The 25,349-nt window shown below is 40.9% G+C and overlaps 1 protein-coding gene across 1 annotated transcript; it reads right to left on the bottom strand.

Annotated features, from left to right (window-relative positions):
• Positions 1-2,009: 2,009 nt before the first annotated feature.
• On the bottom strand, positions 2,010-24,415 carry LONRF1 (LON peptidase N-terminal domain and ring finger 1). The gene is made up of 12 exons (XM_044417916.1): positions 23,431-24,415; positions 16,259-16,377; positions 15,095-15,217; positions 13,463-13,609; positions 9,934-10,171; positions 9,760-9,856; positions 9,089-9,203; positions 7,314-7,435; positions 5,539-5,697; positions 5,295-5,457; positions 4,567-4,719; positions 2,010-3,719 (listed from the first exon to the last, which is right to left on the bottom strand). Exons 1-12 carry the CDS (start codon positions 24,068-24,070, stop codon positions 3,561-3,563), a joined length of 2,235 nt encoding a protein of 744 aa, XP_044273851.1. The 5' UTR covers positions 24,071-24,415; the 3' UTR covers positions 2,010-3,560.
• Between the last annotated feature and the right edge of the window lie 934 nt (positions 24,416-25,349).

A 25,349-nucleotide genomic window follows, 5' to 3' on the forward strand; every position in this document is an offset into this window, starting at 1 on the left:
ATCAGGAAGAACTTCTTGACATCCAACCTGAAACCCAGTTCCTTGCATTTTGTCCCATTGGACTGCATACTTTCTTTCACCACGGGAGAACAGGTCACAACCGTCCTTCAGGCTATAAAGACCCAGCTTCATCAATCTCATCTCCTGTGCCATCCTCCCCAATTAAGCTACCATCATTATGACCCTGCCCTGAACCGATTCTAACCTAGCTATGTCTCGCATATAATTCAAATACTGTGTAACTGGGTGCAGTACTCCAGTTGTGGGTGCACCAGAGTTTTATAGAGTAGTACTAGAATGGAACTAAGTTGCCGAACTTGATGCCTACATGAGATCTATCCTACATAATTCCTAGGGAGCAAGGGGATGATTCACATGAGTAGTCAGGAAATGTTTGCACTTTAATAATAAAAATATGTACTATGGATACCTGATATGTCCAGATAGAGCGTGCAAAGACTAACTGGATCATTCCTAGAATTAAAATGAAGGGCTTGTACTAATGCTTATTAAGCATGTTCTGCCTTGATTGGTGTAAGCAACTATGCTGCTATTCAAGCCACTTTTAGACATGCGTATTAATTCACCTGTTTACATCATCATACAAACATACCTCCACAGAAGTTTCCATTTTATACAAGTTAATTTTAGGGGAGGTTATTGACATTTCAGCTAGAACTCAGTCTATTTCCATGTCACAGCTTTCCCACAATTTGCTGCGATGTGTGTTGTATATAAGGTTTCACACTGTTCAACGGTTTTTGCTTGACACTGGAACCTGGATAACCCAGAATTAATTTACATTTGGTTGTTCCTTAGTAGAGACTTTATGGTTTCCAAAAGACCCCATTTTGGCTGAATAAAAGGCAGTCTAAAGATCTATAGATAAGACAGATGCTAAAATGGCAATCTGATTTAGTGCTTTGTGCTGGTGCCCATGGCGGTTTCTCCAATTTGCAAATCTTGCCCTGGGTTCAAAAGGGTTGGAGACCCCCTAGCATAAATTACTTGTATAGTAGTTTAGCACATTTACTGAGGCTGCATCATCTCCATAAATGATAGAACCAAAGCTGAAGTAGCAGTTCAATATTTTAAAAAATGGTGAAGCTGTTATCTGAAATTGGGGTGGTAGGATGGTTAGTAAAGTACTTTTACTGTTTTACAGACAACCAACATAGAATGGAGACAATCACTGTCAAGATTGCTGCTTGGTAATGCAAGCAAAACTAATCTTCAACTAAACGTTCCTCTTGATTAGTTTTGAATGTAAATCTAGTGTATCCTGCTGTGTTCCATTCAAATTGTTTATCTGAACACAACAACCATCAGCTATTTAATAGCATGTTACCCTCTAAAAACACTTGAGTATACTTTGAACTTACAGCAAATACTCTTATTTACAGCAAATGCACTGAACAGTAAATGAGTCTCAAGAACAATCTCTGGAAGATGCAGGCTGTCCCGCAGTGGAGGAATTCAGGATGCAGCTGGACAGCAATTTGCTTAAGGGATGCTTTAACCTGGAGTCCTGCATTGCAGGAGGCTGAATCCAATGGCCTTATTGCCCCCTTCCAACTCAACTATTCTGATTTTAATTACAAGGTCAGCATAACTTAATGTGCTGAAAAAATAAGCATTCCTTTAATTTCTTTCAGAGTTTTTATACTCTTCAGGCACAAGTGAAACTCTAGGGAGAATTTAAGATACTGGTATCAGATAAAGGATTTTCTCATTTCTGCACATAACTTCACTTGAACAGGCTGCCTATCCAGACTCGCTTATGTTCAGTTGAATTAGGGTTGCACAGCTTCCCAATTCAGATGCTAGAGAAATCTTCCCAAGATGGTGCCAAGTGTCACGTGAAAGATCCAGTAAGAGCAATGAGGTAGCACTCCCTACATCTGGAAAACTAACATTTGCTAAGAAAAGCCCTACTATGAAGATCCATGTTACTTACAAATTATGTTCTAGCTTCAAAAGCTAAATAAAGCTCCAAACCAGAGTAAAAATAGTTTAAGAAAAATATAAGTGTAGGTTTATTGAAAATTAAATAGTAGCAAAAGCAAGATTTGAAAAGAATTTTACAAAATGATTCACATACAAGACTGACATCAACAAACTGAAACTACAAAAAGTACCTAATGGCAAGCAATATGCTAACCTTTGAATAAATTTGTGTAAGGCATAGAAGTTTTGTTTGCACCAAAAGTGTCTCGAGTGTTTCAAAAATTGGTGAAACGTCTAGTATTTCAGTAGTTCCCAAATGTTCGCATCAGATGCCTATAAGGATACTGTGAGCCATGGTCAGTTCACAGAGTTAAGAGAAATAGATACCGACTGGATTTTCAAATCTGCAAGTTTAATAACTTGTCTGGTTGGTATGCACAGAAGTTTAGGAATCACTGCTATATTCATTACTTAGTACATAGGTAGGGCAAGCATATCCATCCCATAGAGATCTATATTGGAGTCTTAATATATCCAAAGCCCTGCTGGGTTAATGCCATCAGGTCAGCAGTGAGGGAAGAATAGCATTCACACTTTTTTCCCTCTGCCCTGGCCAGGTTTTGTCTTGCAACTAACCCCATCTTATTGAAATTACACTGGATTCCTGAGGTGGAATAGATTGCAAGCTGGTTTGGGAACAAGGCCAGGGGAAAAAGGAGCTATGAATTCTTTGCATCCATGACCTCTCCTGGACCTGCTCCTGCCACCTTGCCCTCAGCATGCCTTTTTCCTGTGCCAGAGTTCCACAAAGAGATAGGGGTATGGATGGTTGTATAAGGGGTGGCATAGGGGTGATCAGAAGTTAACTCTCCTCTGAAGGCTGTGAGCAGGAACCATAGGATTGTACAGTGAGTCTTGGAGTTAGCATGTACTGGAGAGACTTCTTTTAAATGGTCAGATGAACTACCCTTAAGACACACACTAGCAGTCATCTGTGCCCAGCCTAGCACACCTACAGGCAACATATTCACAATTTCAATAACTTCTTGAATTAAATTTCTTCAAACTGTTTGACATAGCTCCAAATCTATACAATCATTTTTATTAGGAAATATGCAAGAAAATTTAATTTGCACCATATTTATAGTTAAGACACAAAGAGAAGTTTGCTATAGCAACATTTAATACAACATTTTAAATACTTGTGCAAATAGCAACAGGGTGTTGCATCTGAGGCAAATTCTGATTTGCAAGATTTTGGATGCATTCTTAACATTGTAAACTTGGACTGACATTTTTAAATCCCGCACTTTCCACTGAACCCAAGTAGTCAGTAGAGATACTCAAATCATAGGGTACATTCTTACTTGTACATAGTGCAAATGAAGTAGATTTTTTCCGCATATTTTGTTGCTGGATTGATTTTTCTTTGTGCAGTTTTAGCGGCATCCTTCAAGCTGAAGGTATCCATTTGAAAAACTATTGATACGGGAAAATAAGAAAAGCAGTTCCGATAGTTCTCACATAAGCGCTAAAAGTGCAAATGCTGCAAAACCCTCAGCTGCTGTTACAGCTAGAACAGGGTAATATTTCAGTAAGATCCAGGTAGCTAGTCATTTGGACTGGTCTCTAGAGAAATATGTCAATATATCTTGAATTTTTATTAGGCGTTCTTTCAAAGACCTCATAGAGAGCACTGAGAGCTGATATCTAGGGTCCACAGGGAGAACAGCTAGAAGCCACCAACACCAAGCAGGTCCATTAGCTGTGTCCTAAGAATGGGAAATAAAAATGTATTACAGTTGGAATAATTGTGGCAAAGAACCAGAACTTCTAAATTTAAGAGCACTCTGCTTCATTCATTAAATTTCTACAAAATTTAGATTAATATAAAATAAAACTGAGATTTTGGGTTTAAACTCCCCCCCCAACACAATTTATCTAATAGCTAGTTTCCTAGAGTCTGCTTTCCAGCAGTATTCTAGAACAATAATTTGCATCACTAACTTGTGGGGCTGAAACAAAAGCTTGCCCTGATGAAGTAGGGCCAATTATCTCTTTCAGTCACTTCACTCTCACTGCAAACTGGTTAATGCCGAACGTCAGATTATGTGCCATTACGTTGAAATGGCATGGACAGTCCCAAAATTCTGTACACAGTGCTGCCCAATCTTGCTTCTTCTCCACTCACTGTGATAATGTAATGAAGTAGACTTCACATGCTAATAGCTATATCCAACAGCATTCACCAATTTCATTATGTTTATTCAATTCCCTGGGTTGTGTTCTGTATTTTCACAAAACAGAAGTCAATCTCAACATTGTGGTTTTATTTGATAAATATAAGATTTATTTCTTCTACAGAAAAGACTGAAAACTATCTTTTGTCTTTTTTTAAAGTTAGGATTCATTGCCCAAGACAACTCATATAAAATACTGGGCTTTCTATACTTCTTCATAAATAAATCTTTTAGCACTAACTTGAGATTGGTTACTGCCTAATTTGACTTCAGTGCTAGCAATATGGTACCACTACTGTCCCAGTTTCCTTTTATACCAAAGGGACTCTGTTCAGACTGACAGTAACCTGCTAAATGGATATAATATAACCTTAAATACCTGTATATTTTCCTCCCCTTCTGGCATTGGACCAAAGTGCTGAAGTATTTGGCTACGAAATTTGTTTCTTAAGCTTTGGAACCAGCTGCAAGCCTGGTTGTATACAAAATCATGAAGCTCCCCAAGTTTCTTCATTTCATCTTCATCCTGTACCTATGCATAAACAACAATTTATACGACTTTTTTATAAAGTCGACACATACATACACCCTACTGCAATATATAGAGGTCTTATGAAGGTGAACTATCTATTTCAGAGGCAGCTCAGCATGTGAGAAGGGGAGTTCCTGCATGGAATTGCACCTTAACAATGCAGTCAAGGAGAAAGTCGTATATGAAAGATCTGTGTAGTGCTTCATGTACCTTAAAACAGGAACTCCAACTGAAATGTCTGAAACACCAATTTTCAAAGAACTCCATTTGATTTTATTCTGTTCTACGAAGAAAGTGGCATTCATGCAGCCTACATTTCTAAACAGCTGTTTGCAATGCTAGATTAAATGACTTTATTCACTAAGAAACAAACTGCAATTCTAATCTTTTGCCTTCCACTGCAGTTAGTAAGTTTTGTTCTCCCAACCCAAGCAAACAAATTAAAGAGTATGGCCTTTTTTTATGCAATTTGCTTCCCATCCAAGCGGAGCTGCAATAGCCAGGACAAACCTAGAAAAACCATTTTAGTGTTGAATCCTCTCTTCAAACAGTAAGAGAAAGTGAAGCCTCAATACCTTTATATCTTCTAAATATTCAATGTCTGCAGTGCAATAACCATCCTTCATCCCTCTTTGAAGAACCCTGAATCTCTTTAATCCAACAGTATCCACAACAGACCTTCCATCTGGCAGATAGTCAAGATTTCTAATGCACAACATGCAGCCATAATCTGCAAAACTAGGAGGAAGAACATTGTGTCAACCAATGTTTTAGAAATTCTTTTCATATATCTTTTATTTTGTACTGTGAAATACATACCCATTTTTGGGGTCACTGATACACATCCCAAATTGTTTTGTCCCTGTTTCTATACTCCTTCGAATCATCAATCGGTACCTTGGTTCAAACACATGGAGAGGACAAGGCACAGTTGGGTAGGCCATAGTGCAAACAAAGATTGGAACATTCTTGGTTAAGCTGAAGAGAAAATACATAAAACAGCAGTAGTTATTTTTTTAAACTACATTTTGCTACAGGGGTGTAATTCTCAGTGAATATCCCCTCTCCCTGCAAAGCACATATGTTTTTCCTCTCTATTAACAACCTACTTGCTCACTCTTTAAAATGGATGATATACCAATTAGAAGTTTAAGTGTCAAGTGTTGCAGACCATCGTTCAGCATTCACAAACCAAGATGTAAGATGTAACCAAGATGCAACAATACATTTATCAGCATTGTATTTTATGTGCATGTTTTGTGCTAATCTCTTACAACTTTAACTTTCCTAACTGGAAAATGCTCTCAAGATGGTTTGCAATCATAAAACCCTCAAAGAAATAAAAAACTGAAAATATGAATATAACAAAACACTTTAAAGATATTAACAATATTAAAGTTACTATTTAAAGCAGAGTATTAAAAATAAAATGTCTGTTATAGGAGCAAGACCTTAACTTGGCATCTAAATGTATACAGTGAACAATACAAGCAGATCTGCCTGGAAAAAATATCTAGAGCACAACTCTACAGTGTGAAATCAACAGAGATGGCTAATTTAAAATAAAAAAAAATACTGTGTCTGTGTGAAGTTGTCCAAATAGAATTAGCAGAACACTATTTTCTTATTTTTATTCTGATTGTTCTACTAACCTAAACAGCAGCAAATGTGACCATTTGGAAAATATTTAAGCTATATGTGTAATTATTATGTGCCCCAGAAAAATATAAGATTAGAATGTATTTTCAGTTGTATTTTGTCCCCTCTAATGACTTGATCACAGGTACACACGGCTTTTCTTTAGTAAAGAAAAATGATCCCCATGTTTGTGTCTATGAGGTCAATGTAGGACTATGCCAAAGTGCTGAACTTAGACCAAAATTAAATGCAACAGCAACAGACTTTCATATGCGGCTGGTATGCTCTAGTCATGTATGACAGCAGTATGGTATGATTCTTTTTTTATGTGTGGGCAAGAGATACAGAATCTTTTTTATCACTTACTTCCCAACAATCCCTCCCTTTCAGGTGTACTTTCCTCAGTCAAGTTCCAGGGCCAAAACTGAACTTAAAAGGAAAACAGATTCCAAAGAAGTAGGGCCATTTGTGGGGGTGGGGGGAGGGTTCAACATCCTATGCCCATGCATCATTATTTTCTAATGTCTAGCCCTCCTGCTTTAGAAACAAACAGGGTAAACATGTATCGAAACAAGCATGCTTATGCCAGTGAAGTGTGTAATTTGGCCCCAAGACAAGGGAAAATTATGTACAAATTGCCACCTGGCAAAGAAGCTTACTGAATGCCATGCTGAAACAATGCTGAGAATGCTTCTAGATATATTACTATTTTCCTTTAGAGGAAGTAAGGAAGGCAAGGCAAGGCAGAAACAATCCATTCAACTCCACCATAGCTTTTCTTATATGAGATGGTATAGCAATATCCAAGCCACATATTATGATACAACAGTTTGAAAAAGAATCAAATAAAAAAGTTATTTTTAAAAAACAGGCACACATCTGTGAAAGCTGAATTTCATTCCTAAACTTATGTCAAATCTCTAATTACACTCTTGCACATACACACACACACTTACTTTGAATGTTCAGCCATTTCTTCTTCATGAATTCTTTTCCTCTCAGATAATTCATTGGGCAAATATTTCACTATTAATTCTTCCAACAACTGTGTGACACTGAATTTTCTACTTGCTAGAAACTAAAAGTACAAGTAAAAGTAAGAATTTACTACATGAACTCTGTGACTCCAAAATATAGTTTTATACAACTTAAGATTGCAAAGCATTGCAATGAAAACAGCTGAGCTAATAATCTTAGGCTAAACACCATCCATTTCCCTTGAACACCATTTCTATGCTCTCAGGCATGTGCATGCACACACAGTGCCTCAAAGTATTCACCTCTCCTTGCACCAAACTTTTTCCATAGCTTCTTGTGTAAGCTTCTTGTTCTGGAATTAAAATGTATTTACCTCTTGATACACATACTGTTGAGTGTTGATACTCAACATTTTTTTCACTGTGCCACAGAACAAAACCAAACTGGCAATGTCTGCCCATTCTATATGGCAAAACTGCTCTAGCTCTGTCAAGTAGGATGGGGACCACTGGTGAAAAGCAACTTTAAAGTCTTGTCATAGATTCTCAATAGAATTGAGGCTTGGGCTTTGACTGGGTCATTCTAAGACTTTCAGGCTGTGGCTTTTAAAAACCCTCCAGTGTTATGTTGGTTGTGTGTTTAGGGACACTAACCTACTGGAAGATGAGTTTCCACACAAGCCTCAGGCAGACTGAAACAGAATTACCCTGCCTTTGCCTCCATCCAGCTTTCCTCAGTCCTGCCCAGTTTTCCAGTCCCTGAACGGGAAATGCATACCCACAGCATGCTGCTGCTATACCCATGCTTCAGCACGGAGATGGTATTCTCAGAGTAGTGATCACTGTTGGCTTTGGATGACACAAGTTCAATCAGACAACTAAGCCATTTTGCACCAGTTTACTGTGCCTTCCATACCTTTTTTACAAACTGCAAATGACAGTCCTATGGCTTTGTTTCAGTAATACTTTTCTCCCCACTCATTCATAAAGCCCAGTGTTGTGGTACATTCAAGTGATAGCTGTCCAATGGAGTTTCTCCAATTTCAGCTACAGATCTCTCCAGATCCTTCAGAATAATCATCAGCCTCTTGCTTTTTTCTCTAATGCTTCCCTTACTCTCTCACTGAGTTCTGGAAGATGAAACTTCTCTGGGCCAAGCATAATTGAGCTATATTAATTCTATTTTCTTATAAGAGACTTAACACTGATCCAGGGAATGTTCATAGTTTGGGATTTTTTTAATAACCAAAGTTGTCTGGTGCTTCTACACAACTTTAACCTGGAGTTGTTTGGTATTTTATTTTATTTAAAATATCAAATTGTATCATTCTGAGCAATCTTGATTTAGACATGTACAAATATAAAATCAATTGATTACAAATGTATGTGTGTTTAGACAGGAAAAAGATCTTTTGACTCCCAACATCCCTCAACCCAGCTGGCTGAAGAATGCTGAGAAGTGCAAAACTCTTTCTGTGTACACATGCATGCAACTTCATCTTTAATATATTAAAAATTTAATTATTAAGTAGATTAGAATGTATTCAATCACACTTCAGTCTTAATTCTTACCTATGATCATTTTAACAAAATTCTGTAATGGGAGAACTGAAAGTCATTTTCATGCATACCCAAAAAAAATTAAAGCAGCCAAGTCACATAGTTTCCACCAGCCTTTTTGACTATGGATTTTAATTAAGTTTGTTTAAGTGGTAAAAGTGCCTCACCACAAATGTACAGAAAAATAATGATACCTCTTTTAAGCTTTCTTTACAGAGAGGACATTGAGCAGCGTGGTCTAAGCAACGTTCTAAACAATTCTTGCAGAAAGTATGGCCACATGGAGTTGTCACAGGGTAAAAGAAAAGCCTGAAACAAAATTTCAAGGAGTTATATACATGGGTGAATCATATTAACCACAAACATGATTAAGCTGGAAATTAAAGCAAACAAGAAAGCAACCCTAAGGGTGCATGCGCATACACACACACACGCGCGCGCACACACACACAATGTTTCCAGTCCCAGGAACCATTTCTTTCTGGTGGTGCTTTATGAAAGACTAGCCATGATCTGTGTAAGCATTTCACTATGTGTACCAGTCTTATTATTAGTAGTAGTAGTAGAGTAGTAGTAGTAGTATTTTATTTCTATACTGCTCAAAGCTGAAGCTCTCTGGGCATTTATGTTGAAAGATTCCTTGCAAGTGTTAACAAAGAATGCAGCACCGGCATGCATACTATCCATAAAACAAGAAATGCACAGATAATATTCAGTTTACTAATGTTATGTGTACTGCTGCACAGTATGGAATGATTTTACATAGAATCAATTTTCAGCAAAGACCTTAACATAAAAGCTGGCTTCGGATAGCAAAATACAATGAAAATGGGGCATAAATGCCAATAATTTTAAAAACTACTACCTCATACACAGTGAACACTCGAAGTCTGATGCATCAATCAAGTCCTTTGGAACTGTTCTATGATTCAGTGAAAAGGCCGTATCCCTTTTTGTAGTTTCTAAACCAACAAAACAAGGTATTAACAAAATATGAAATATTCAATAGGCCAGAAAATGTGCATAGATAAATGCTTACCTCCTTGTTTTTTATGCTTATTTTTTCCATCTTCGCAAACAGCGGCATCTTGTTCTGAAAGGGACAACTTCCTTTTTAATAAAGCACCTTTCTCTTGGTTACAAAGCAGAGGTTCAGAAGAAACTCTTTTTAATCCAACTTTGGTATTTTTTTCTGTAGAATTAAGAGAATGAGCAGACTGTGTATGATGAAGACTTCTTCCAATAGCCTCTGATTTAACCTGTGGCACTTCTAAATCCTACCAGGACAGAATGAGAAAAAAGTGGATACAGTTTATTAGATAATGAATTGACTGCAAATATTCTAGCAGCTTGATAAGTTCTAAAGAAAAACGTCTTTTTTCTAGATAGGCAATTTTCCTTATAGAAGAGATCACTCTGAAAATATAATGAGTACTCCATAAGGTTTTATATCATTAACATAAAATGAATAAAACTGTAGGAGAATCTGGCCATGGCTGAACACTAGCAGCAATTCTTTATTTCTCAAATTTTATTTCTACTCCTTTTATTGCAAGACTAAGCACATGATTGCTACCTTAAGACACAAAAGCTGTCTATAAGGCAGAACTCCAATCTAGTTTGTACAACTTTTACTGCTAAGAAATTCACTAACCTTGATACTTAATTTTCATTTTGAGGTAGAAACAGGAACATCATAAGGATTTAGGGCGCAGCAGGTAAGTGTGAGGAACCCAACTGGGAGTGGGGATCCATTGGATTCCTTTGGCCCAGAGTCTGAATTTCTGGTGAGTGTACCCAGTGTTCACAGGGCACTTTCCAAACATCAGGCCCTCTTCTGCGTCATGTAGCTGCTGTTTGGGCTGCAGCACCAGAAGCAGAAGACGACTGGTCACACAGGGCTCAAGAGGACTGGAACCCCACACAACTGCTAGCAGTGTCCTTCTTTTGTGCTACGTGCAGCAACCATTTGGATGGCTGCACCTGATGCAAAGAAACTTGATTACACATTGCTCACCAGGAATGGGCCCCATATGACTACAGCGCAAATAGCTTTTCTCTTCTGTGCCACCTGCAGCAGCCATTTGTGCACCTGACATGGAAGAAGGTTATCTGTTTCACAAGTGTTCGTGGATTCTTCTTCACCTTAGCTCATTGGGCTGAGCACAAGAGGAAGTCTACAAACACTAGAGGGACAGATTTTTCTAGGGTTTGTCCCAACCGTTGGGTCAAGTTCTTTGTTTATAAAGCTAGTACTGCACAACTTATCAAAGTTTCAGTAAAAAATATTTCAGTAATTTTCCTTAGTACAATTTATTTAACACTTTTATATACTCTCCTGTTACTGACATCTCAGGATGATTTACAACAAGCACAATTAAAATAAGATAAAAAATGGTACAGCATCCAGAGATAAATATAAAACCACATTAAGACCAATTAATTAAAATAATGGGAGAACAAAAAGGGTTTCACCTGGCACCGAAAAGAAAAAAGTGTTAGTGCCAGGCAAACCTCTCTGGGGAGCATATTCCATAGCTGAAGCACAACCGCAGAGAAGACCCTCCTCCAGGTAGCCACCCTCCTAATCTCTTTCAAGGAAGACTTCCGAAGAAGGATCTCCACTTCCAAAACGGCAGGGTGGAAGGGCAAATAGGGAAGAAGGTGCTCCTACAGGTATCCAGGACCCAATCCATTTAGGACTTTATAGGTCATCACCAGCACTTTAAATTGGCCTGGACTTCAATTGGTAGTTGGTGTAGACAATAGAGGACTGGCATTAAATGTCAATACCCGCTGGTCCCCATTAATATCCTAGCAGCTCTATTCTGAGCTAACTGAAGGATCCAGATTGTCTTCAAGGGCAGCCCCACATACAGAGTGTTACAATAATCCAATTGGGAAGTTACCATAGTGTGGGTCAGTGTTGCAAGACACTGCTCATCCATGTAAGGACACAGTTGGTAAATCAGCTGTAGCTGCAGAAAAGCACTCCTCACCACTGCTGCCACCTGAGATTCCAGGGACAGCTCTGGGTTGAGAAGCACTCCCAAAATGCATGCCCTGTTCTTTAGGAGTGCAACCCTGTCCAGAACAGGGCAAATGTCACTCATCTGGAAGGCTGAACTGCTCATCAACAGGGCCTCTGTCTAATCTGGATTAAGCCTCAATTTACTGACCCTCATCTGACTCATTAGCCTAGTCAGGCACCAGTTAAGGACAGTCACTGCCTCACTAGATTAGATGTGAAAGAGAAGTAGAGCTGGATGTCATTGGTGTACTGATGACTCTGCAGCCCAGACCTCTGGATGACCTCTCCCAGTGGTTTCATGTAGATGTTTAAAAGCATGAGGGATAAAATGGAACCCTGCATGGCAAAGCTGCATTGGCGCAGAACCATAATCCTCCAGCACCACCTTCTGGAATCAGGCAGACAGGTAGGAGTGAAACCACCACAAAGCAGTGCCTCCAACTCCCAACCTGGCCAGCCTATCCAGAAGGATATAATGGTTGATGGCATCAAATGCAGCTGAGAGGTCCAGGAGAACCAATAAGGACACACTTCCCCGTCCCTCTTCCTGCACAGGCCACCATACAGGGTGATCAAGGCAGTTTCAGTTCCATAGCCAGACTTGAAGCCAGACCGAAATGGGCCAAGAGCACCTGGAGTTGTCCCACCTCCACCCACATAATTTATGCACCTTGCCCCAAAATGGGATATTAGCCACTGGTCTATAATTGGCAGCTATCTCTGGGTCCAGGGTAACTCTCTTCAGGACAGGCCTGATCACCACCTTCTTCAAAGGGGCAAGAACCTGTCCCTCCCTCAGAGAGGTGTTGATAACCTCCTGAACCCAGGGGCATATCCCATCCTTGGCTCTGATGAGCAGCCATGAGAGACAAGGGTCAAGCAGACAGGTGGTGGACCAGACTAGTTCAAGCACCTTGTCTGCATCCTCAGGCTGCAACAATTGAAACTCATCCAGTAATGACGGATCAGATGGTGCTCTGGACACTTCCCGGTCTAAAACCTCTTCAACTGTGGAGTCCAGCTCATGGTGAATCTGAGCTATTTTATCTCTAAAGGGCTGGGCAAAGTCACCACAGCAAGCTACAGGTGGTGCAACAGAATCCTTTTTGGGATCAGAATAGGCCATGCACCACCCGAATAAGCTCGGCTGGGCAGCACTGTGAGGATGCAATGGAAGTGGAGAAGAATTCTTTCTTTGCCGCCCTCACCGCCACAACATACACTCAATAATGAGCTCTAAGTTGCCCTCGGTCAGATTCGTCACAGGTACATGTATAATGTGTGTTATCTCTCCCTGCCCCAGTATCAGAGATCCTTAGAAACAAATCACTAGCTATTGGCCAAACTGGGAAACTGACAATTCCACAAAGAATAATTTTCCAAGGCAGAAAGCTGCACTAGATACTTTCAACAACCCTGTCAGTCTTTGAAATGTTCTAAGTGATCTAACTATAAGAAACAAGTTGTAACAAAATCACACTGGCATTATGGCCTAAATATGTCAGAAATCAAAGTATAATAAATATCTATTACTTACAGGCTCTGAAGGGAGCTGTAAATGATAACAAAATTCTTCTGCTTCAGAACCATGAATAAATGGTTTGCCTCGAATATATGATGAATTCAAAGCAGATTCCTTCAAACCCTCTCTCACATTTTCTGGTGACAGCAAATCACACAGCATCTGTGGAATTTGGAATATTAAAGAGTAATATCCAACCATTAGAGACCAAATAATTTTTCATGTATAGAACTATTTGCTTATATCAAAGGTGATATGTAGCCCTCCATCAACCCTAAGCAGCATAACTAATGGCATGATCAGAGTTTAGTTCAATAATATCTACAGGGCCCCCATCCCTGCCCTAGGTTAGTCAGTATTATTTGAATATTTAGGCAATAGTTTGTCAGATGCAGACTCCTGCAAGTCCCTTGGACTGCAAGGAGATCAAACAAGTCAGTCTTAGAGGAGATCAACACTGACTGCTCTTTAGAAGGCCAAATACTGAAGATGAAACTCAAATACTTTGGCTACCTAATGAGAAGGAAAGACTCACTGGAGAAGATCCTAATGCTGTGAACAATTGACGGCAAAAGAAGAAGGGGACGGCAGAGAATGAAGTGGCTAGATAGAGTCACCGAAGCAGTTGGTGTGAGCTTAAGTGGACTCTGGGGGATGATGGAGGACAGGAGAGCCTGAAGGAATGCTGTCCATGGGGTTGTGATGGGTCGGGCATGACTTCGCAACTAACAGAACATAACATAAATGTCAGATGTACTTAAAAAAAAAAAGCTTCAATCACTCCTTGCACACACATCATCAAAGGTTATTCCTTGAATCCTGCTCTAATGTTTGTAAGTTAGATAACATATATTCTTTCAATTCTAGCTGTTATTGTTTGCTTTTTAAATTATATATACCCATCTGTTCAGCCAGGAATGGTTCCTAGACTGATTTATAATTAAAATCCGAGAACAGAGATTTTTTAAAATCATAACCAACTCAATGTTGTCACAGAAGCAGTTCCCTCAATCCTGCCAACATTCACCCCAAAGATATTTCTTAAGCATGCCTTTGCCCATGAGGTAAGGTATCTAAGGCAGGATTTATTTACTACTGTGTGTGTAATCCAATAGGGATGTCTACTCATGAAAAAGGTAGGATGAGGTGCTTGTCAAGATACAATGCAATCTCCCCATCCAGGACCAGCTCCAAGGTCAGTCTTACAACTTCAGAGCTGCAGCTGGTGTGGAAAGAATGGCACTGCCTATGAGGACAGGCACTCAAAAATTGGAATCCCAGCTCTGATTTCAAAGCATGTTGCCAAAGTGAGGGTTAGCACTCCAAATGTTTCTATGGCCGGCCAGCCGGCTGGCCAACCAGCCTCTGCCAACCTCAAGATTATAAAGTATTATAAAACTAATATTTTATAATAAAATACTAATCAAGACATTCATTTATATATAAGAAGCTATCTTTGAAAATCTGGGTTGCTTAATCAGCTAAATGCTTAACTAGTTTAAGCTCCTGATTTCTGTAAAATTAACTGATATTCAAGGTTTCTTTTCCCCCCATATGAATGTTGATTATAAGAGGAAAATACATTTGGAAAGTGTATTAAAATGGGAAACAGGAGTTGATCACTAGTTTATGATACCACATATGTACCTTCTCCACTTCTAGCTTTGCTGGAAGAAATCCTTCATCAAGTGCTAGGCAGTGAAGAAAAAGCTGAAAGGCTTCATCTATAGAACCAGCATTATGAAGTATTTTTGCTCTTCTGAAGTAGACCTGAAAAAGTATTTTCTATTAAGTGTAAGACATACTATGATAATTATTTGATTTGCATAACATTAAGTTTTTCAGCCCTGATCCTAAGCCAGTTCCACTGTGTTCAGTGAGATTTCCTTTCTATAGCATTATTTAGGACTGCATCATTTGGCTAGAATTCTATGAGAAGAAAATTTCAGTGAAATCAATAGAACTTATTTTGAAATAATGGCCTCAAGAGCTGAGCACAATATCTGAGGCTATGGGATAGAAAACAATCAAGGCAGAAAAGGCATGACAGAATTAAAGTTCGTGTAAAGGGATGAATCTCTCATATAATCTAACATCATTACTTCCTATGTGACATCTGCTACTGAGTGCAAAGAACTCAACAAGTATCTTGCAATGACTGACAGGGCAGGTCTGGCAAGACAGGGTTTTTCCTCCTCCACAAGGGATTTAGATTGGACCCTGCCTGTCAATCAGTGGGAGAGGAGCTAACCTGAATGATGCATAAGATGTCTGTCAACTAAGTATGTCAAAACATGCTTCCTTGACTGTTTCATGCTTATGCGGTGGTAGGAACTCTTGGTAAGAAGTATTTGTTTATACCATATTGAACTTCTTTCTTTCAATCAGTATTCAATAGAAATTATATCCTCTTAAGCGGAGGAGGAGGAGGAGGAGGAAGAAAGCATGCATGGACTAACCAAGTTAACCCATGGTTTAACTCAGCATTCTCATTGCCCCCCCCCCCGCCTTGAAACCAGTTGTAGAATTTGGGATGAGTGAATCCTCAACTTAAATTATTTGTACTCAAGTCTGCCATTGATCTCTAGAGTTTTCAAATTCCTAAATGACAAAGCTTGACAATGCAGGCACAATTAAAACTGGTCTTCTGCTAGAAATCAACTCACCTATGCTATGCCTACTGGAAAACTCACATTTGCTTTTAGAAGAAACCTTGAGAACATTAGCAAGGCATCACATAAAAGCCATTTATATGCAACCTAGTTTCTGCTCCATCCATGGTGCAACTATATACTACATATTTAAACTTACCTCAGGCCAATTTGGCATTTTAGTAGCAATAGTGTTCAGGTCATCCTGGGCAGATTTAAATTCTTGGAGTCCAGCATAGGATTCAGCTCTATAAAGCAGTAACATCAAGTCATTAGGATCTAAAATAAAAAATAGCATTTCATTATGTAGCTTCTTTATGTTTCTAATATATTAATATTTCTGTATTATGATTTCTAAGCCTTTATAGTTACACTGAAAAGTTTATGAAAGTAAAGACTATTAAGTAGTCTTGAAACATCAATTTTAATGTGACTTTTCAGATTCTAATCTTTGAATACCAACTATAATAAATGACACAGGAGTTATAGATGGTAACTGATCATAGTTTCTGATTTCCCAATTTTTAGCTTGTTTCTCAAATTCTAACTGGTATATCAAACTATGGGATAGATTGTTTTAAAGGTTCTTCTTTGATCAATAGTAGTAGGAAGGTGGTTGAAAAGAAGGCTTTCTAAAAATGAAGTATCTTGATCAAATTTATGATTGCTATGTCATTCTTTAATGCATAAAACTCTTTTTTGCTTTTTAACTTTCATAAAGCGTTAACCTCCAAATCTCAATGCTTCAGACTAAATTGCAAGGTAAGTTTTATTATCCAGACACAACAATTTCAAGTATTCCACACTTACAAGTAACAGGTAATTTGTATATATTCAATGAGACCAAAGTAGATACTGGTTCACACATAAGGTTAATATACGTTAATAGGTTGCTGAATTTTGGATTGATAATGATGCATGAATACAGCCAGTTTAATAAACCACAGCTTCTTAACCACAAAGCATTCCTGAAAGAAAAGCCATGGTTTGGGCTTGGGTTGTGAACTTCTGATTGTTTCAATCAAGGGTTGTAATGCATGAATACAGACTACTGGGTTCTTGTTTCACCAGGCTACAGGGTCAGTGAGGAACAGCAGTTAAACAAACCCTTAGCCATTATAAATGTCAGTATTACAGTGCTACAAAGGCATTTGGGATACAGGGAGGAGTAGGTGAAGGATGAGGGAAACTGAGGGATTGAGAGAACAAACCACAGTGGGTAAACATTATGTGCAAACTAGACCAACAACTTCATCACAAGATAATTTATGCTTTGGAATTGTGAGTGGTAAAAATATGCTGAAAGAGCAACCAATTGGTAAATTTTGCAAATACAGTGGTACCTTGGCTCACGAACTTAATCTGTTCTAGGACTCTGGTCGTGACCCAAACTGGTCATGAGCCAAGTTAAATTTCCCCATAAGGTTCAATGTAAATAAGGTTACTCTGTTCTGTAACTATTTTTTTATTCAGAAAAATGTAAAGCAAAGTGACAAAGATCAACAAAGATTGTGGCCCTCTCCCCCGCCCCCGAGCACAACCACAGCCATCTCCCCAACCTCCCAGTACAATTGCGACCGCCCATCATCCCTGCATGCTCTTGAGGGGGAGAAGAGACAGGTGCAAATGCGGGCGTGCTGGGGGAGAGAGATGGGCGCGAATGTGGGCACGCTTGGTGGGGGAAGACAGGCACAATCGTTCTGGAGGGGGAGATGCCTGATACCACAGTTGCACTCCTGCAGGAAAGATGGGTGCAATCATGGGTGCGCTCCTGCAGGAAAGACAGGCGTGATTGCAGCCACCCCCCCACTCGGCCGCCACCCAATGCAGATTTTGCAACCTAAGTCAAAATGTTTATGAAATTTTTGTTTACGACCCGATTTGGTCGTTAACTGAGGGGTTCGTGAGCCGAGGTACCACTGTACATAAATACAAATAGACTTGGCAGGAAGTGGACTAGAGTGTATGACAGCGTTGCATAACAAAACTGCAGGTCCATAGTAGATGAAGATGATAAAAATAATAACTATTCATTCAGCTCTGTGCTGGGTTAGGACATAAGGTTTGCTAGCCTAACTTTTAACAATAATTCATGCAACGGTGTGAGTTTTCAAGAAATTTTGAATTGGGAAATTTTCTACAAAATATCCCAATGAAATCTAAGTTATTTTACATAGGATAATTTGCATAAGAATTTTTAAGATGTTCATGCAATGTTTTGATGTTAGCAAAGTTTGGCAATTTGTGACTCTCCAGATATTTTATTTATTTTAATATTTTCTATATTGTCATTCATTAAAAATCTCATGATGGCTTACACAAAAAATGTTGTAAACAAGTAAATCAACAATAAAACAATTAAAAACTTCTTAGCAGCAGCACTTGATAAAATGCTTAAAACATCAATAAATAATGAAAAAACTGGGTAAATAAAAAGCTTTTGGCCTGGCATCAGAACAAGTAACATCTCTATACCAGGCCCACTTCTCTAGGCAGCAAGTTTCATAATAGGGGCATGGAAGCAGAAAAGACCCTCTTCACTTCTTTCAAGGAGGGCTCTCAGAAGAGGACTTCCACAGATGATCCTAAGGTCTAGTCAGGCCCATACGGTTATCTCATTCCCTTAGATAACCAGGCCCTAAATCATTTAGGGCTTTATATGCCACTACTGGCACCTTAAATTGGGCCCGGACTTCAACTGGAAGCCAATGTAGCAGACATAGGACTGGCCTAGTATGTTCTCATCTACCAGTCCCAGTCAGCAATCTGGCAGCTCTGTTTTGAACCAATTACAATGTCCAGACCATCTTCAAAGGCAGCCCTATGGAAAGTGTGTTTCAATAGTCCAAATGGGATGTTACCAGTGCATTAGTTACTGTTGCTAGGGCTTGTCTGTCCAGGTAAGGACACAGCTGATGGACCAGCCTTAGCTGAAGGAAAGCACTCCTTGCCACAGATGCCACCTGGGATTCCTGGGATAAGTCTAGGTCAAGGAGTATTCCCAAACTGCACCTCCTGTCCCTTAAGGGGTGTGCAACCGCATCCAAGACAGGGCAAATATCACTCACCTGAACAGTTGGCCCACCCACCAGCAACACTTCCGTCTTATCTGGATTAGTTTATTGGCCCTCATCCATCCATCACACCATCAAAACATGTGTTCACAGCAGTCACCACCTCATCTGGATTGGATGAGACTGAGAGGTAAAGCTGGGTGTCATCAGTGCACTGATGACTCCTCAGTCCAAACTGGGATGACTGTTCCCAGTGCTTTCAAGTAGGTATTAAACAGCACGGGGATCAAATGGAACCCTGCAGAACTCCACAGCATAACTGCTATGACACAGATCCACAATCCCCTAGTGGCACCATCTGGAATTGGCCAGCCAGGCAGGAGAGGAATCATCATAAAACAGTACCTCCAACTCCCAACCCCGCCAGCCTATCCAAAAAGATACCTTAGTTGATGGAATTGAAAGCTGCTGAGAGGTCCAGGAGAACTAAGAGGGATATACTCCTCTTGTTGCTCTACTGGCAGAGGTCATTCCACAGGGTGGCTAAGGCAGTTTCTGTCCCATATCTGGGCCAGATTAGAATGGGTCTAGATGGTCAGTTTCCTCCAAGAGTGCCTGGAGTTGCCCAGCCACCACCCTCTTGAGCACCTTGCCCAGAGAGGGGATGTTGGCCACCAGTCTATAATTGGTGGCATTCTCTGAGTCCAGGATTGCTTTCTTCAAGAAAGGCCTGATCACCACCTCCCTCAAAGAATAGGGAACTGGACCCTCCCTCAGAGAGGTATTGATTACCTCCTGGACCCAGGGGCACATCCATTCCCTGGCTTTGATGGTCAACCAGGACAGGCAGGGGTCAAGTATGCAGGTGGTGGGATGAACTTGTCCAAGCACATGTTTGAAATTCATCCAACAAGACCAGACACTGGACACCTCCTTTATAGGACTAATTCCAATGGTGAATTCTGATTTGTGGCACATTCAAGCAAGTTTACTCTCAAAGTATTATGCAAATTCATTGCAGCAGGCCACTGGGGGTTCAGATAGGGACCACCTGAGGGCTAGACTGCAATAGGCCATGAACCACCTGAAACAGCACCGCTGGATGACTCAGTGAGTATGCAATGGTGGCAGAAAAGAATCTCTTCTTTGCTGCCTTCATCACCACAACGTAGGCTCAATAATGAGCTCTTACTTGTGTTTGGCCGGATTCGGCACAGGTTTTTCTCCACCTGTGCTCTTAGTGTCTCCCAGCTTGCTTCACTGCTCTCAGCTGAGGAGTGCACCAAGGTGCTGCACAGTGGGGAGAGAGCATTTAGGTGTGATCATGTTCATTGCCACTCCATATTCCATCAAGCTTCAACAGGAGCGCCAGTCATATCAGCCAGAAATTTCCCCAGAGCCCACAGGAATCCATCTAGATCCATCTGATTCCAAGGCAGACCATTTGAATAGGTCCCCCACACTTATGGAAGGAAAAAGAAGTCAAAAGTCTAAATCTCCTATATTTTCACCTATAACTCCCATCATCTCTTACCATTGGCTTTCGTTTGTATTTGCAATTGGCATACATTCCATTTTACTTAAGATCATATGAAATGGAAAGGGTTTTCTTTTTAACAGAAAAATAAACCATTGGAAATTTTTCACTGCACATCACTAAATTCATGCTGGGCATCTAAGAATTTGAAATATTTTCCCATACTTAGTCTTGTGCATTGGAATGCACATTACAGATCTGCTTTGTTCAACTGCTCTATTTATTTATTTATTTGGAAAACTTTTATGCCGCCCCATTCACATAAGCCTCTATGATCCTAACTGGTATACAGCAAAGGCAAAAATAACTCAAGTTCACCTCAAAACCATTTTAAGGCTAGCTGCATTATACCATATGTCCAATACCCTAGTCAGCCTGCTTCTGCAGATCAAGTCACATGACAGTTTACTAGCTGAATCTGAGGTCATATAAATATGGCACAATAGGTCACACCCCAAATTTAGTGTTTTATCCAATGAACTATACTATCTGGATTGAGTTGTAGTAGGTCTTGAAGTTTTAGTTTTTAAATTACTTTTCTACATTTTTTCAGTTTCACAGCCAAATCTCACTCTTCACCATGATTGCAATTCTCAAATATGTTTGTTAGTCCATTTACAGATCTCACTCAAATTATGGACAGTTACTTTTCTATGCACAATTACATATATCTAACTAGATTTTTATATTGTTGTATTTAATTACTGTTGTAAGCCATCCAGAGATATGTAGTGATTGGACAGGTTAGAAATATCCCAAATAAAAAATAATAATAAATAGTTTCTATTTCACAATAAAAAAAATGTTTCCAGCAAGTATTCTATCCCCAGCATGTGTATGTGATGACTTCAAGGACATTGCTCAGGGAGCCATATTGGCTAATGTGGCAAAATAAAAATCCATATATAAACTGCCTATTCTAATACATTACAGACCATGTATTAGAAAGAATTGTCTTAACCTAGTGCTTTAACATACTATGCAAAATTTTAAAGCAGTGTTAAAACCTTCTACAATCTGGTTAACAGAGGGAAAAAGGTGCTTAGGCTCTAAAATCTGAATGGGTTTCTACTCTTCATATGCTTTTTAATCAATGACATGACCACTGATACAAAAGTGCAAGATAAAAATACTGTAATGTCTGTCAAGGGACAGCAAGTATACTAGGTGCGAAGTATGATTTGAACAGTCAGAAACCCAGAACTAGAGCAAGAGTGTTACAATGACTAACAGCTCAGATCCACTATCATTAGGATACACAGAATCATGCGTATGATTAAACTGACCTGAATTTCTTATAAGTAGTTATTCAATGAGTAACTGTTAAAAGTTCTTTGAATTTTAGACTAATCATAATTCCCTGACCTAACCATACCCCATATCTTTTCCCAGCAATGTGCTGTGAAAAGACCAACACACCCATCTGTGATGTCACCAGTATTATACAACCTTTTCCCCTTCCACGCCCCCATTTGCTTATGCAACTAGCCCTGGAGTCCTGCAAATTGTCTCAGTACCACTTGGGAAGACTGAAAATAGCCCTCTCCATTAAATTAGATACAGCACAAGTGATTACTGGTCCTCAGTATCAGTGTCCCAAGGTTTCACAGCCAAGTGCCTGCCCTCACTACGATCCCTGTCTCTAATACATGCTTGCTGGCCCATCTACAGGTTTTCCTCATATTTAGATCACTCATACTAGAAGCAAACAGTGCTTATATTACATTTTCATTTCTGCACAGACTCTTTAAGATAAATTCTTAAATATTTAAGTTCAAGTATTCCAGTAACCCACTGGAAATGACAGAGTTGTAACACTTGTCTCTTAGCCACTACATTGTTTTAAAATGCTCTGAAATGCATTTATAAAGTATTCCAACTCTTGGAAACTGGAGTTTACAGACAGAAGAAGAAAATGAACATTATTTACTTCCCTGGAAATCAAAATAAGTGAGTTGACTGCTTTCTCTAAGTCACTCACAGTTAAGTGGGGCAAATCAATAGGATTATTTCCCCAACATATATAATGTTCATTTCAACCTTAGGAGAACTGTTCTAAGTGCACAGTGAAAAGGGAAAAAATACAGCTTTTACATACGAAGAAAAGTAAATGTTAAGATATTTCAAGCACCCTTCAATACAGACTGGCACGTTAGGATAACCTAACTGGCAGGTTAGGAAATTCAATGTGCATACCTTCACTAGGGAGCTTCCCATAGCTCTAACACACCACAGACATGAAGCAGAATCAACTACACAACAATAATTTGCAGGTGGTTATGTAAATACATTTCGTTCAACAGGCAGCTATACAAAACACCAGAGCTGATCTGCAGCAATTTATTTACAGTCAGCCCAAGATACTACAGTCATCAGACAACTGACCGAAATTTGTGAGCCAGCTATAGCAAAATATGTATATAGCTATGGCAAAATACTAAGCACTAAGGCAAGCCTGCATGCAGGATCCCCAAATACCTTCACAGAAGTGACTTCAATGCCAAAAAAAAAAAAAAAATCAAATCGAGTTCTATGCAGGTTTACTCACAAACTCCACTGAGTTCAATGAGCCTTCACCTATAAACAGGATGGCACTTCTCGGGAGCACTTTTTCTTATTTGCAGCAAGGCCCAATGAACTCCGTATAACTTCTTTATGAGTTACATATGCCTAAGTTTGGGTGGGCAGCTCTTTCTCTGTGAGGTGAGGGGAGGGGGGATGCTTTTCCCGGGGCTCAATCGTGTCCCACATGCTTTCAGGGCCCGAGCCCTCGTCGCTTACCCTCTAGGAGGGCCCGAGTGGCGGCTCCCTGAGCTTCCCGAAGCTGGCCGTGCCTCAGCAGTTCGCCCAGGCGGCGCCAGGCCCGCACCCTCTCGCACTCCTGCGGGAACCACTTCTCCGCCACCTGACTGAGGACGACAGTGACGGACGGCGCCCCAAGCGGCTCCCCGCAGCGGCGGCAGCGGGCACGGAGCTCCTCACGCAGGCAGCGGCGGCAGTAGGTGTGCCCGCACGGCGCCGTTACCGGCTCGGCCAAGAAGCTCCGGCAGCCGCAGCAGCTGAAAAGCGCCCCTGCCGCCGCTCCGTCATTTTCTGCCCGGCCGCCCAGAGCCGGCGGCTGCAGCTCCTCTCCTTCTTGCTTCTCCGGCGAGTTTCCAGCCGCTCCCGCTTTTTGCCCGCGCTGCCTGAGGCGATAGTGCACCACCAGGCAGTCCACCAGCGTGCTCAGTCGGCGGCGGAAGCTCGAGGTGGGCGGCGGACCGAGGCGCAGAGCCGCCGAGTACGTCTCCAGAGCCTCTTTTAGGTGGTTGCCCAGAGCCAGCCGCTCCCCGCGTCGCAGCAACCGCTCTTGCTCCGACTGACCGGCACCGTTATTCCCCGGCTCTCGGGCCGCCTCGACGGCCACCGGCGACGACGCCATTTCTTCCCCCCTGCGCCTCGGTTTTCCCGCGGCCCGTCCGGATCCCGGAGGGGGTGTGGCACGAGCCTCCGGCCGCTGTCACTGCCGCGGGCTCTCCTCGTAGAAACAGAACGGTCAGAGTCCACAGGCGCGCGCGCGAGCGCGCGCTTCCAACAGCACGGCTTCTCCGGTCGTTATTAGCCGTTAAGCGCGCTCACGCGCGGTTCCACTCGCGCGCCCCCTCCTCTTCTTTTAAAGTTCGCCGCGTACGCGCGGCCCTCTCCCACAGGTAGCTGTAAGGGACCCACGCCATCCCCTCGCGGCTGCCCCCCCACCTTTCCAGCAGCGAGACAACGCCACAGACTTACATAAAACGACGCGTCATCTGACTTTCCGCTCAAGCTTACTTTCGATTGGCCGTCGGAACGCAGCGGGCAGCGCGACAAAGAAAAGGGGCGTGGTGGGGAAAATTATAAAACACGGGCACGTGCGCGCGCTTTTCTGCAACTTCTTGGCTTACGAGGGGACGTAGAAGGTGTGGCTGGTTCAAGCAGCAGGACGTTGGCTGTGTGCATTAGAGTGTGGCTTTGAAGCGTTCAGCGCTTCTCCAGCACTGTTTTGTGTAGCTTTCATTTCGATGGGTCCGAGTGGGTCCCGTTAAACCCCTGTAATGTGTTATAGAGGAAATAATCCGTAGGTTAAAACAGGTGGCAGATAAAATTTAAGCCCGCTCTCCTTTCGTGCAAATGGGCTCCTTGTGCTCCCATGGCCTGCGCACAGTGGACAAGCCCTTTATAGGATGAGTACCGTCTTGCCACTACGGTGACTATGGGAGGAAAGGCAGACAAGTTCCTGTGCAGGGAAGCATGTTTTTAAAAAAGGAAATCCCGTATGCATCACCTCTCCCAAGTCCTAAGCTCCCTGAGCAGGGCACCTTCTTTTCGTCCCCACTCAGTTGACCATAGCGGACCATGGTGATGGAGCACGTGTTTCATGCACCTGGGTTCACTCTCTGGTATTTTCATGCAGCAAAGAATCCTGCCTTTGACCTGCTGCCAGTCAGTGTAAATAACACTGAGCTAGATCGACGTGGTATAAAGCAGTTTCCTAGGTTTCATTTCAGCTGTTTTCACCCTTATTTATTTATTTATTTATTTATTTATTAGACTTATTTCCTGCCTTATTTTTTTACAAAGAATTTAAAAGTGGCTTACATAATTCTCTTTCTGCTCGCAATTTTATCCCCACAACAACCCTGTACAGTAGATTAGGCTGATCCTAACCTTTAAGCCTGGCCAAT

Source organism: Varanus komodoensis, unplaced genomic scaffold, assembly GCF_004798865.1.
Source record: "Varanus komodoensis strain SLA01 unplaced genomic scaffold, ASM479886v1 scaffold9, whole genome shotgun sequence".
Taxonomy (NCBI): domain Eukaryota; kingdom Metazoa; phylum Chordata; class Lepidosauria; order Squamata; family Varanidae; genus Varanus; species Varanus komodoensis.